Source organism: Terrapene carolina, unplaced genomic scaffold (genome assembly GCF_002925995.2).
Source record: "Terrapene carolina triunguis isolate 2854851 unplaced genomic scaffold, T_m_triunguis-2.0 Scaffold30, whole genome shotgun sequence".
Taxonomy (NCBI): domain Eukaryota; kingdom Metazoa; phylum Chordata; order Testudines; family Emydidae; genus Terrapene; species Terrapene triunguis.
The window spans coordinates 2,680,284-2,695,495 of record NW_020664381.1 but is presented as its reverse complement, the minus strand read 5'-3'; the positions used below and the strand labels follow the sequence as shown (position 1 = coordinate 2,695,495).

The following is a 15,212-nucleotide window of genomic DNA, read 5'->3' as shown; positions in this document are numbered from 1 at the left end:
ACATTTAGAAATCAAGCTTACTGATTGTGATTGTCTGTGATATACTATTCAGAACTGCCTACTCAGATGGGGAAGTTGGGTTGGCATTCATGCACAGGTGTGGATTTTTTTCTCCTGAGAGGTCAAAGCTCATACCCCACTGCACTGCTGCAGAAGTGCTCAATTAGACATGAGGACAGTGGCTCACCTGAGACATCAGCAGTGCAGACATGAATTTTTAACTCTTCTGTGCAATGAAGCATCAGTTGTTTTCAGTCCAATTCACTGCATGAGATGGAAACATCAAGCTAAAATTCTTGTATTAATTATATCAATTTGCATAAAATTCAGATGGAGAAAAATGGCAGTACAGAGAAAGTTAATACACATTTTTCTGTGAACTGAATTTGATTAGATAGTTTTAAATGGATTCTGAATGTTAGAGGAACATATTGGAATAGACACAGAACCATTAAAATAGAAAAAAAACCCAAAAACAGGTAAGCACAGGAAGAGAGACTGAACTGAGATAGAAAAAAAAAATAGTTGCCATAGATATATACCTACACACTTCATTTCATGCACTCATAATTCTCTCCGGCAGCTGCATGATTAATTCAAAGATTTATTGATTTTTTTTTCCTTGCACAATCCTGCTGACCTGCTTTTGTTGACAGGTCTGTGTGGATCACACTACTCTGTCAGTTGAAAGTATGGCATCATGTTGGTCTCCGTGGCCTGGAGTAAACATTTTTACTAGTTCAACATAAATAGCATTTGAATGCACGATAAAACAAACACCTTTTGTTTCTAATTGGGCAGATATGAACTAGAAAACCAGTAGCCTAAAAGCTGAGAAATATACCGAAAGTATAATGCATTTCTTTGTATTAAAATAGTTGTTTAGGGTTTCTCCTACAAGAAAGCCAACAGATTCAATTCTTCTAACAAATCACTAGAAAAAGCAAAGAAAATTTGGGATAGCCTCTTACTGAATGCCAAAAAGTTTTAACTGTTATTGTGTATACACGGGATGATCAATTATCACCAAGCAAGAGGATAGTGCTTCCCCCAGAAAATTAGGAGTAAGTAGTTCTGGTAATTATTGCACAGACCACTGGTTGTAAATTGACCCGTATTCCTAAGTAATGATTGATCATCTAAAACTTAGACTGAACAAATATATATACACATTTTATTGGGGTCTGCATTTTGGAGACCAAAGTGAAGAAACAGAAGAAGAAAAGCTGTTCTTATGATATTTTTAGCCAGAGTGAAATCAGGAGATACCAGATGTATCAATAGAACTGATTTTCTAGTGATCTTTTCAGTTCAATTTTGACTCTCAAGAGAGATGGATGGATCAGAGTAAGCATCTGAATTTTGGATGTCTGTCTGAACCTCTGAACATTTAAACATTTATCCATGGCAACAGTATTACACCCATTAATGGAGTTATTTTACTTTAACCAGTTAGACTGGTCAAAAAACTTCACCAGAAAATACTATTTCAAGCTTAATCAATGTCAATGTCAGTTGTTATGAATTCACTCCATATCAAAATAAAATACAGGTCAGACATCATTGCTAGTGAAAGTTTCTACATTTTACCACTTTGAAATCACAGCTAAACCACAAATATATAAACTTGGAAGGATTAGATATTTATCAGTAAATGCCAATTTCACCATACACACATAAATCAACACATATATATTTCCACCAGTGATAATATCAATTTAAATTTACAGATAGGCAAAGTAAGAAAAATGCAGTTTGAGAACTTAAGAGTTTGACTTAAGGATATTTAGTTTGTGTATTTTGACATATGATGTTGACAATTTATGTTTTAATGGTTATGAAGTTTTAACTTTTTGAAACTCAATGTCTGCTGTCATTACATAATTATTGTCTGACACCCACTCCCAATAATTTCCCACAACTGTGAAAATGTAAAGAAATAAATACAAATAGGAAAAAAATGCTTAAAAATAAACATTGGTATTATCCATTAAAATGATTAAAAAATAAAAATCAATTTTTTATAGGACAACAGCTTTATGGCGTAATTGGTTCTGAGCAGCAAGGCATCCTTTCATTAAAATGAATGAGCTGATATGTCAATGTCATCCCTTCATATCAAATCCATCAGTGATCAAAAGGATGTTTTTCTCAGGTCAGTTTCAGAATTTTGTTGGAATCATCTTGAAAACCCAGAGGATACTCAGTATCTATTCACCAACATATATACATTATGTAAATATGTAGGAGGGTAAGAAGAGCCATAAGCAGCTAACAGCATGCCATAATAAAAAAAATAATGCTATGATCACTATTTTTGATAGAATTGCAAAGTTAGGGCTAGATCCACACAGATGAGCACACCAATCCGCATCTGTATTACACATCATGGGATTGGGGGTTGAATGAGTAGAGCCCATGCAGAAATTATAGGCTTGGACAGTGTCTCACACGCACAAATTAAAGGCTTGGACAGTGCCTTGAACACAAACAAAGTCACATGGATCAAAAACTGTCTGAGGAATTGTAAATAAAGAAAAATAATAAAATTCAATGTGTCTGGTACAGGAAAGGAGTCCAGTGAGCGACAGTGAAGTTTAATAGTCCATTCTATCTTAATTCATATCTTTAATAAAGATCCAGTGGAGGGGAGGGGTAAACACCATGTTAATTAAGAGAGCAGAATATTTGGTAGTGCCATGAACTCCAGAAAGAGGACAGAGAATATAATGGGAGACAGAGTTGCAAGAAAAATCTTGCAGGCAATATGTTATTTAACCTGGAAAAATACAGATAAATTCAGGTACGTCTGGAGGGAAATAATCCAATGCGTAGATATTTCCAGTGAGAGAGAGAAACATTGCTGAAAGTACCTATTCATGACTGTGGATATCAAATTAAACATTAGTGTACAAAATAATAAGATAGCCCAAAAAAATCAAAACCAAAAACCAATATAGTTTGGCGCTCATGTCTTGTAACGTGATGTATTGCGCAACAGGCCGCCAGGACTGTGCTGAGCTCCATGAAGGGTACTCCCATACATGCAGTGCTGCAGCATTGCTGTAGGCCATATATTAGAATCATTATGAAATAGTCTGAGAATGTGAAAGCACCTTTCTTTGTGGCACAGGTCAGGCCCTAGAACATGGTGCTACTTTCTGGGCCCTTCAGTACCAGAAAGATGTGGACAAAACTGGAAGGAGAACCTGAAGAGAAATAAAATTGATTAAGGACTGAAAGGACTCCGTCATTTGGAAGAACGAATTATTATGTATATATTTATATTTGGTGAGGCTATAATGACTAGGGAGTGTGGCGTGTAATTGCCTATTAATATTCCAAGGATGGTGATATAATAAAGGGAGAGTGGTTGTAACCAGGAGGTATGGCATTAAATTAGAAAGATATATAGAGATTGAGTGTCAGGAAAAGCTTCCTAATATTTGAAGACCTGACCCAGGAAGAAGATCCTCACTATTTCTCCTTCCCCACTCAAGGAAGGAAGGAAGGGCAGTGCCCCTTCTCCTCTCCAAGGTACCCATGCCACCTCTTCTTCCCCTCCTTTTGTGCAAGATCCCTTCCCTAGAGAGATTTGAATCCCGTCAATACTCCTATGCTCCTTACCTTTAAAAGGAAAAAGAAAAAAAGGCCGTGGAAGAAAGAGTGAAGAGATAGGGTGGAGAGATTTAAATGAAGGAGAAGGAAAAATAAATAATAAAAAATGCCATTTGCTTCCTAGGCACTCTTCAGTACTGACTCTACAGTACCTTCACCCACAGCTGTGTCCTTTCACTTAGTGTAATACAGATAAAGTAAAAAAAGGTGGGGCAGATTTCTGCTCCCTGGATTTTTGGTACATCCCTTTCTGATAGATCCCTTGCCCCCTACTCCAACCTCCCACAGGCATCCATCTACATTCCCAATACTAAAAGGAAGAAGGGGCTGGGGGTGAAAAGTCTGAAAGGTCAACTATTACCCGGAAAGAAAATAACTGTGCTACTTATGTCCACTCCATCTGTAGTCACTCTAAGAAATACAAAACAAAACACTGCTCTCACAGCTGCCAACCCACCTCTTGCACATATGTTCTGCAATGCTAACTCAACAGTAAAAAAACATTCGCTATCCATGACCTTAAATCCAATGAACCCTCTTTCCCTTTGTCTACATTATCAAAACATGATTAGATGACTGCGGACCTGGTGTTACCCCATAGCATCCCTCCAGGCTATTCCAGACATCACCCTGTCAGAGGGCCAGAACCAAAATCCATTGAAGTAAACAGAGAGACTCCCATTGACTTCAGTGAACTTTAGACCAGGCCCAGAATACACAGAAACAGAGTAGCTGTCTCACTCCTAAAGAAGAAGAATCTTTCCTGGGAAAAAAGTCAGAATATTTCAAGTGTATCCCTTATTTGCAAGTCAACAAAATCTAAGTTAAAAGTCATGCCAAACAACTGACCTCCAGATCATGAAGGTTTTCACAGAGAAGCTGAGAGAGACTGTGGAAGAGTCCCAAAAACTCATTGCCCTAGGAAACTTCAGGCCCATGGAGATGACACATCTGATACAATGGTCCAAAATTTTCTATGCACCTATAGACCATGAATTGCCTGAACAACACATGTAATTGCTCACACCCTAATCTAAAAGTGGATATAGGAGATGAAAGTTCATCTCTATCTTGATCGGATCACTAACCCCTCCAATCAGACATCATAACCCAAATTCACAAACAGCAAACCTTAGTCACCACAGTCTGTCCTCAAAGACTAACAGATTGTGGTGTTCAGATGCTGCTTGTACAGAACTGGGAGCACTGGCTGTTGGGAGTCTGAAAGGACAGGAAACAGGAAGGAGGGGGGAGGAGTTGAGGAGGCTGGGAGAGTTACAAAGTGTGCAGCTACAGCTTGGAGAAGAGACTTGCACTGTAAATAAAGGTCTGTTGAAGTTGTTAATACTTTGCCTGGTGGATACAACATTTTGGCGACGAGGATGGGATCTTCTGCCTCTGAACCCACCTGCACCCTTTCTGCAAAGCCCAGGTAAGCCTCCAATTGCTTTTACTGCCTGGATCCGTATGTCTGAGACTTATCTGCTTGCAATCAGTGTTACAGAGATTTCTGAAGTAAGAAAGCGTGCTCTGCTAATCCACTGCCTTGGAGCAGAAGGGCAGTGTATATTTTACACTTTTCCCCTTGCAGATGATAAATATGAGACTGCACTCACTGCATTAAAGAACTTTTTTGTGCCAAAAGTGAATGTAGTAGCTAATCACTACAGATTTCGCCAGCGTGAGCAGAAACCAGGCTGGACTAAAACCTGATCCAGATCATATCCTGGCAATTTCAAATGCTCCTCCTCCAACAGATTTGCAAACCTTACGTTCCTTCTTGGGTCTTACCTCCTGGTATGCAAAATTCATTCCCAATTATGCTTCTGTGATTGAACCGTTATGAGAATTACTACGGAGAAGTTCAACCTTAGTATGGACAACGGATGCACAAGTTAGTTTTGAAAGGGTGAAAGACTTGATTGTACATAGTCCAGTACTTGCATTATTCAGTCCCGCATTGCCCACAATTGTAACTACTGATGCTTCTGATTATGGACTTGCGGCTGTCCTCACACAACTTCATGAGGACAACACAAAGAGGACTGTTGCATTTGCTTCAAGGACACTAAGTAACGCTGAAAGAAAGACAGTTGAACAGAACCAAGCAAAGTCTAAGGCTTTCACAAACAAATGGCGGGGTGCTAAGGAACCAAAGTTTAAGTGTGGTTCCTTTGTTAGAATATGAAAACCTGGAATCTTACGCAAAGGGGACCATAAATTCACAGCTCCTCTTAAAATCATACAGAAGAAGGGACCTTACACCTATCGACTTTCTGATGGGCGGGTATGGAATGCTGCTTATCTTGCACCTGCCTATGCACCAAGAGGAGATTATGCCAACACCCAGTCTGCATTGGATGACTTCACTGTAGAACCAACACAAGACATTGAAGTGGAACCGGGGCTTAAAAGACGGCCTGTCAGACTCAGACGACCACCTGCCTGGACTAAAGTTATGTAACGACTATGTTATGTAATATCTACAGTGTTTTCAGAGTAATATTCCTGCCAACAGTATAGTGTCTTGTTTCATATTTGTTCCTGGGGTTAGAACAACAATGTTTATTTTAATTTGGAAAGTTTCTTAAGAGAGGAGGGAATGTGGTGTTTAGATGCTGCTTGTATTATTAGAACTGGGAGCACTGGCTGTTGGGAGTCTGAAAGGACAGGAAACAGGAAGGAGGGGGGAGGAGTTGAGGAGGCTGGGAGAGTTACAGAGTGTGCAGCTACAGCTTGGAGAAGAGACTTGCACTGTAAATAAAGGTCTGTTTAAGTTGTTAATACTTTGCCTGGTGGATACAACACAGATCCAGTTAAATTCCAAGGCTTTCTTATGAACCCCATAGCCAACTCATGGACCAAGGAGCGGAAAGTCTGGTGAGACATTATTCCTCCCTGTGTCCTCTGCTATTGACACACTTGGATCTAGACATATCCTCCCCTCCTAGTTTAGCATGGTTCTCAGATTATCACACTCTGATACAATGTAATAGAAAATATAGATGGAATAGATACTGTATATCAGCCAGTGGGAAGATTCTCCAATGAATGGGGGAAACAACATTGCTTGAGTCAGCTAAAATTGAACTATGTAAGTCACAGGAGAACATACCACAAACTTGCACTGGCAGGAGAGGTATACAAAACCTAATAGATCCTTCCCATCTCTAATTTCTATCATGTGGTACTCCCCACATTAAACACTACTACCAAATGTAGAAAAAGTTGCAAATGCAATAACCAGGCATTTCTTAAATAATGCAGTAAGTTACTTTTCCCTAATGGTTCCTTAGGAAAATAACTTTGTTGAAAGAGAAACCTAAGAAGCAATATCAGTTTTAGAGATAAGTGAGCTTTACAAGTCTGCATGAAGCTTGGAAAACATATTGCTGTTGCAGCAAACTTAAAGTCCAATCCTGAAAAATGCTGAGCATCTGCACTTCCTATTAACGTCACTAGCAATCAACAGAAGTTGCAGGTGCTCAGCAACTCTCGAAATCATGCCCTGAAAAAAAGAAAAAGGAGGAGGAGTCTGGCTGTGGCATTTTTCTGTATAGTATTACAATTTAAAAGAGTATTTTAAGTCCTTAGCTGCATTATTGATATTACATTAGATTATTCAAAAACTCTACATATGTTTAAACCTCTTTTACTGTCAAAATCAGGTCTAGCGATTTAGATTTTTATTCTGTTCAACTTGGACAATGAAAAATCTTAGAGCTAGAGCATTTAAAGTTATGTTATATGGCTGTTGATTGTTAGAGAGAAATGGGTGAATTTTGGATGCATTCAAATCTGGATCTCATCTTTGCATGTGGGACCATCTTCTATATTGCCAATATTTCTAAAGGACTATAATTTATATAGAAAACTATCTACATTCATGAATAATATTAATTAGAAAATTTAACCCATTTTAACCATGCACAATGCTCACTATTAAGGAGAAAAATGATCACCCCAAGGATTTTGAGATGCTGCCATAATCTCCAAATATAAGTACAGATGAAAACTTCAGTTCTGTATCTTAGATACCACTATGTGGTAACTACTGGCAAACAGGACTGCTGACCATCAGTCATTGCAATTCATAGAACTCTTGGTGGAAAGAGATCCAAGAACCCTTGGAGCCTTCTAAAGTTAAGACTTAAAGAATGTGGTGTAAATTATGCAATTCATTACATTAAATGCAGGTCATTGTGCATCACTGACACATTCTCAAGCCTTGGTCCGCTGTGTCTAATTTATGGCCCATGGAAAGTGCAGAGGCTCAAAGACCCAACAGCTGTCATCCTCATGTCAATCAAAGCCCTTCAGGGACTTGTTTACCTTTCATAGTTCTATACCTTTCGTTCAAAGCTGCTATTCTTTCACTGCTACTTAAATCCCCACAATAAATACTGTCCCTCTTCTTTTTCTACCTTTTTTAAGTCATCCTATTTTTCACACAACTCAGATCCTTTCAAGGTTTGTTATTAGACAGGAAAAGTGGGGGAATTTACACAGAAGGGTCCATGCACCTCTTATTAACCTCATTAAACTACACAGGCCCATTAAAATCTCAAAAAAACCTCACAGTTCTCATCATCTAGCTAACATGGTATTCATAATAAACCAAGAACAGATATAAAGAGTGTGTGTGTTTAGATTATATACAGCTACCCCTTCAAAATGTAAAATTGCAAATATTTTAATATAAAGATTTTTATAGACAATATTATTGAACTGTTTTGTTTATATTTTTTCTCTTTTTCTTTTCACTTCTATTTTCTTCTAATGCATATCATAGTACATCCTTTCTGCTGTCTTTTCAGTGTCTGCTTTCCCTTGTCTGTTTAATGTTATAGGAAAAGCAGACAAAGTTTCAATTTGTTTGTGTCTCATACCGTTGTAACCCCCAGAAAGAAAGGTTCTCTCTTACTATGACTACAGTTTATTTACCCTCCTCCCTTCCACTCTTTTCCCTCCACTTAATCTTCTCCTTCCTTGTCCCTTAATGAGCAGCAATGCTTTTAAAAGCAAGCAAGCAAGCAAGCAAGCAAGCAAGCAGAGAGTTGGTTTTACATAGAAAAAAAGGACACCTAACATACTGTGTAATAGCGGAGCATCTGAAACAAGGATTGTGGCTCAGTTGCAAGTCCCTTTATTCTAAAATTCAGGATGGGGTCTCCATATATTTTAGTATCTGAAATGTTCACTCTAGATTATATCTGAAAGGACTGTATGCAAGTGTAACTAATTCAAAAGCAAAAATCACTCTTCTAAAACTAGAACATGCAGCACCTGTTAAGAGTGCTGGCTTGTTTACCTTTTTTAGGAAGTCTCACACTTCCCTCCATAGGTCTACGCTTGCTGTCTTACTTGTGTGTTCTTCAACAGATAATCCTTATGGGAGATTTTATTTTCAACTTTCTCCCTTTTACAGTACTGTATACTTAGTTTTATTCCACTGTTTCCATGGCATTTTGTCTAATACAGTCTGTGATAATCTCCAGTAAATATACATCCCTAGCAGATTCCTTGTAGTGGTTTCTGCTCATTTTAACTTTCCTTTCTGATGACATCCGCTACTCTCTGATAATCAGCCATATTTCTCTTTTAATCCTATCCTGTCACTAATGTTCTAATATTAAATTGTCAGATGCAAAAACATACTATTGCCTATTTCTTTTCAACACTTCACAAAAGTTGATCAGACACACATGGGAAAGTTGTTCTCATATTTGGTACCTATGTTAGTATACATTTTCCCTCAAAATATTGATCACTAGTAGAAAACAGATCAATAGTCCTGTTATGTCTTAGCATCCTATTCATCAGCACTGGGAATCCAAGACTTTGAGGTTAATCAATATCTACCATTTGAGTTCACGGCCATATTATTGTTGAATTGATCATGGAGAGAAATCAAGGCAATTGTCTCATAAAACACGTCACTTTTTAAAAAGCTAGCACTATTAAGCTGCTGCTAAAGTACTGTGATAGTAAACAGCAAACCCTACAGTCATTCTAGTTAAACTGGACTGATGTTCCCTGCCTCCCTTTAACACTGGTACTGAGGAGTTCATCAGAACAACTGTAATTAAATATAGACTTTATATTTGATCTGGCAAGATATACTAAACAACCTTTTAAAGAGCATCAGTTTTAATAGATAGTTTTTACTTGCTTTGTGACTGCACACAATTTTTTTTTCAGATATACTATTGTAGGATCAGAGCCATGATAAATATATTAAGTCTTCATTTTTAATGGCTTGCTGTACTGTTTCTAAAACAAATAAGTTCCAGATGTAATGGCTTATTAGGTGAATCCACCCTAACCAGCTCATGGAAATGCAGTTCCACACTTTTTTTCTTCCAGGGACATAACCAAACTGGACTTAATGGAGGAACAAGACACGGACAGGAATGAATGGTGATACTGTACTGCTCTCTGTGTCTATAAAGATGCTTTGGGAGGAGGAGAAGATTTTTAATGGATGCAGCTTCATCAATTAAAAAAGTCAAAAGTCCTATGAGAAAAAATGTTTAGGCCCAGCTGATCAATAAAGGACTATTATTATGTTCCTTCATAAGAACATAAAAATGACCATACTGGGTCAGACCAAAGGTCCATCTAGCCCAGTATCCTGTCTTCCAACAGTGGCCAATGTCAGGTGCCCCAGAGGGAATGAACAGAACAGGTCATCATCAAGTGATCCATCCACTGTCGTCCATTCCCAGCTTCTGGCAAACAGCGGTTAGAGACACCATCCGTGCCCATCCTGGCTAATAATCATTGATGGACCTATCCTCCATGAATTTATCTAGTTATTTTTTGAAGCCTGTTATACTCTTGGCCTTGACAACATCCTCTGACAAGGAGTTCCACAGGTTGACTGTGTGTTGTGTGAAAAAATACTTCCTTTTGTTTGTTTTAAATCTGCTGCCTATTAATTTCATTGGGTGACCCCTAGTTCTTGTGTTATGAGGAGTAAATAACACTTCCTTATTTACTTTCTCCACACCAGTCATGATTTTATAGACCTCAATCATATCTCCCCTTAGTCGTCTCTTTTCCAAGCTGAAAAGTCCCAGTCTTATTCATTGCTCCTCATATGGAAGCCATTCCATACCCCTAATCATTTTTCAGCCACTAGAAGGACAGATGTTGAAGGCAGAGGCTTGACTAACTAGGTAGACTGTTTCTATGTTCTATGTAGCCATTGTGGCTTCCAGAGGAGCAGCATTCCCCTCTACAGTAGTAGGGAAGAGGCTGCAGAAACATATATTGTACTCTAGACTTCAGAATTATGAGAAAAATTGAGCCATCCAAAGATGTGGTGGTGTTCCAACAGGGTAGGAATCAGGCTGTGAGGAGACAAGTCACATTGGTGAAATTTTTCAAGATGTTCTGAATTGATAATTGAGAATGCAGGAACTTTTAATAATATTAAATTATCTAACTTAATAGACTATTTTAAGATTAAGAGAAATTAAACAGAAACCCATGTAATTATCTGTTTGGTAATTTTAATTATATTATATAGTCTTTTAACAGGTTACAATAATAATAAAGATATTTGTAACATTTAATGGCTCAGTCCTGTTCTTTAATGCATGACCACAAATCACATCATCTGTATTGTATTTGCAATCCCAGAGTCCCAACTACTATAACTGGATTTGTGGTTCTTGTGTTCAATGGGGGTCTGCATGGGTGCAGGTTTCTACCCATGAAGATCAGATAGTTGGATCAGAGCCCACATGGGACAATGTAAAAAAATGGACTAAAGTGGATTTAGTGCACTTAAAAACTATACCGATATCAGTGGACAAGGTGACTGATCACTTTAAAATACTACATTTCTGTACCAAACGAGTCTATTTTCATATTGTCTCAAAAATATGTATGAAGGGACAAGCCATTTAAACAATAGTTTTACCAGAGACAGGAAGTCAAATTTAGAAAACAAGATATATAGAAACAAAGAATTCCATTTCTATCAGCACCACATTTATCCAAAATGGAGGGTGGTTAACCTAGGAACTTACAATCTTTAACTCATTTCATCACATACTGTAGCATAGTATAAACACATTCTTAATATACAATGCACTGACATTTAGCTCTGATTATTGTCCCCTTGCTGCAATACTCAACAGCTGTACTTTCACATCCTGTGTATGTACATCATTTACTTGAGCATATAATAGCAGATGTATTCTGTGTTTATCCGCATAATACACATTTCAGCTGTAGTACAACAACATGCACTTTCCATATGATACAGTCTATATACACATATGTTGTTCTATGGATTTCTTACATACTATTAGCTAGAAAATGTTGGATTGCTACGGTGAAATCCTGGCTCCCCTGAAGTCAACGGTAGAACACCCACCATTGACTTCAATGGAGCCAGGATTTCACTCCTAGACCCGTTTGTGAGGTTAAATCAGTTCAATGGGATTCTTCTTTTTTTTAAATGGGATCTTTGCTGCATCTATACATACTTTCAGTACATATTGTAGATGTTTTGCGGAGTCCTAACTAGAAAATTCAATTATTTTCATGAAAGTTTGCAGTTTTCCAACAGCAAAGTAAATTTTCTGTACACACAGCAGTGCAGATAGTTCTTTTTATAAACATACAGTTTAACTTCAATATATGCATAAATATATTTGGCTTACATCAAAAATGTTATTATATTATGTCTGTGGATAGTATATATAAGCTTTCATACTGTGAAAGCTTCCAAATGTTGTTTATAGGCATACCTGATACAAAAATATTATTGAAATATGGGAGTCAATTGCACATATCATTTAAAAGAACCAAAATAAATGCAACTCAAAATTTCTTTTACTCCATAACTAACTTCACCACTAGAAAACAATCACAACCCAACAAACAGATTATGACACTCAAAACAAAAAATTCTATGGCAAACAGAATTTCCTTTAAAAAAACCCATCATGTCAACACTACGCCACAATGCCAAGAAATTCTGATTTTGTGTCTAGTGTAAAACAAAATACATGTTAATTTCCCTGGGAGCAAGCTAAAAAAAGCCAGAGCTGTCTCAAAGCTTCAAGTCACACCTAATCACGAGGATGCATCCGAGCTAAATGTGCTATACATTAATTACAGTGGAAAGATGAAATATCATTCAGCTATAATCAACACAAAGGAACCATTGAACATTATGGAAAACACAGAAACCATATCCAATAGGGAAAGAAAGCCATTAAAGCCTACCTGAGACAAGTGAGACTGTGTCTTTCTCCCAAGAGACAACAGTGATGTATGCCTCCACAGAGGAGGGGATAATGCACTTGAAGACCGCTACATTGCCTCTCATGGCTTTCTGGTCCTCCACACGGACTGTGTAGGGTTCCCGTAAAACTAAAATGGAAGAATAGTGAGTTTTTGTTAATGAGTGAGATGGTAAAGCCAAGGTAGAATTAAATAGAAAGAAGTCCTGTCTGGAAAGACAGGTGGGTATCATTTCCCCAAGGACTGAATGTAAACAACACATTTCCTCGGCCTTTATAAGGGAAAGCAGAAGATGAGCTCATGCCCATCACTCCTTTCACTTTCACATGCCTTACAGCAGGCTTAGTCAAAGCCACAAACCCAAAATGGTGGGATCGTGCCCTGCTCCAGTTCTTGCATTGATCTTGCACAATTCACCCAGGATAAAGACAAATTAGGCAGGCAAGTAAAATATTATTAGACTTTCTTCATCCTAATGGCAAGGGTAAGAAAGTACATTTCGTGTCTTGGCTGGTAAATCTGTGATAATTTTACACTGCTGGTCTCCCTGAAAGAACTCCAAGATCCTCTTGTTTACTCCAATAGTATATTATACCTCATCACATTTCAGTGTTCATCCTCTAGTTAATTCTAGGTGCAAGGGGGAAATCATTTCCCAATAGAAACAGTCTCCACATGGAAAAAATGATGCTCTGTCTCATGCCAGCTTGTTTAGGTTCTTATACCATACTTCCTTCAGAAGCTCAGCGTTCTACTTTACCAGAGGGAGCACAGGTTCCCCCAATACTGGTGGGAGATTCCCATATGGTGGTTCCGTTGAATTAAGCTGCCAACCTTCTCTTGGTGCGAGGATAAGTGGGACAACCAGAAGGATGGGAGAGAGGAATTTAGGATGGAGGAGAGCGAGAAGAGTTGAAGGTGCTAACTGTGGAATCAACAGAGGTGAGTGAGAGGGAAGGAAGGAGGGTGCTCAGATTTGCAGAGAAGTGAAGCGTGTTAATAGACTGAAGGTCTCAAAGGTTGAGCAGAAAAGTGAGGGTGGACGTGGAGTGGGCAACACTGAAAGAAATAAGGTAGTGATCAGAAAAAGGAAACTCTGATAGTGAGGTACATTAGTGGGAACAGTACTAGTGACCCTGCTGGCAGCTTGGAGAATTGATCCAGAGATGAAGGTCAAAGGAAGATGGTAGGGAATGGAAGATGCAACAGCATCTACCAGGTCAATACGACAGCTGAGCATTTTTGGGATAGGGGGTGGAAGATAAATAGGAGAAGAGGAAATCCAGGCACTGTAATCAATAAAAAATAGAGATGAGAAGCCTGTGGACAGTAACTAACAGGAGAGGGAGATAGAGATTAATGCCTGATGGAGTACAGTTCAGAAGTGGAAAAGGTGGGAAGTGGCATGAGTGAGACAGTAGGAGCTCAATACCACCATTGCTTCATATCTGGGCTGTGTGAGAAGAGACCACTACAAGTAGGGTGACCAGATGGGATGAAGAAAATATCGGGACACATGGGGGGGGGGGGGGGGGCCCCCCGGCGAAAAAAAAAAATGGAGTCCTGCCAGCAGAGAGAGAGAAACAAACAAAAACGGGAGTCCCAGAGTCCTGCCGGCATAGAGGGGAAAAAAAAAAAGCGGAGTCCCACCGGCGGAACAAAACAAAACAAAAAACAAAACAAAAAAACCAGGAGTGCGAAATATCGGGACAAATTGCGTCCCGACCAAACATCGATCGAGACGCGGGACAAACGCCTACAAATCGGGACAGTCCCGATTTTATCGGGATATCTGGTCACCCTAACTACAAGAATGCAGCTACAAAAGAGGTGTTGGAAAAGGGGGAGGCCAGTTTCAGTGAATACAAAGAGATGAAAGGAGCAAGAGGCAAAGCGGCCATGCAGGTCTAGTAGTCATCATTACCAATGAGAGTAATTTCAGTGCCCTAAGGTAATCATGTCAGTAGAGCTATGGGACCATTGTATAGAAACTTCCTCTACTCCCACTGCAAAACAAAACAAAAAACTAAACAAAAAAATTCACTGAGAGCAAAATTTAAGTATAAGCACATTCACTCTAAGTGGGTGTGGCTGTATTTGCTTCCCAGTATTTAGATGTATATTTCTGGAATAAAGAAGCCATGGACTTATAAAATGGTGACCTCTTTACAATTGCTTCTCATTTAAAAAAAAAAAAAAAAGAAGTGTGTATGGCCAGATTCAAATTGTAAGTTAAGCATGTACAAATAGTGAAGGGTTTCGAATTACAGTGCAACCACTAGCTCATGAAGAGGAAAGTGGTTTGTTGTTTTTTTTTAGTTTTACAATCT

The 15,212-nt window shown here is 38.4% G+C and overlaps 1 protein-coding gene across 2 annotated transcripts in view; it reads right to left on the bottom strand.

Annotated features, from left to right (window-relative positions):
* Nucleotides 1-12,982, bottom strand: part of LOC112117098 (Down syndrome cell adhesion molecule homolog) — a 508,166-nt gene extending 495,184 nt beyond the window's left edge. For both annotated transcript variants that reach the window (XM_029911462.1, XM_029911464.1), the window contains exon 1: nt 12,865-12,982. In XM_029911462.1, the coding sequence (XP_029767322.1) occupies nt 12,865-12,967 (103 nt within the window). In that variant the 5' untranslated portion in view covers nt 12,968-12,982. The remainder of the gene's footprint in view (nt 1-12,864) is intronic.
* Between the last annotated feature and the right edge of the window lie 2,230 nt (nt 12,983-15,212).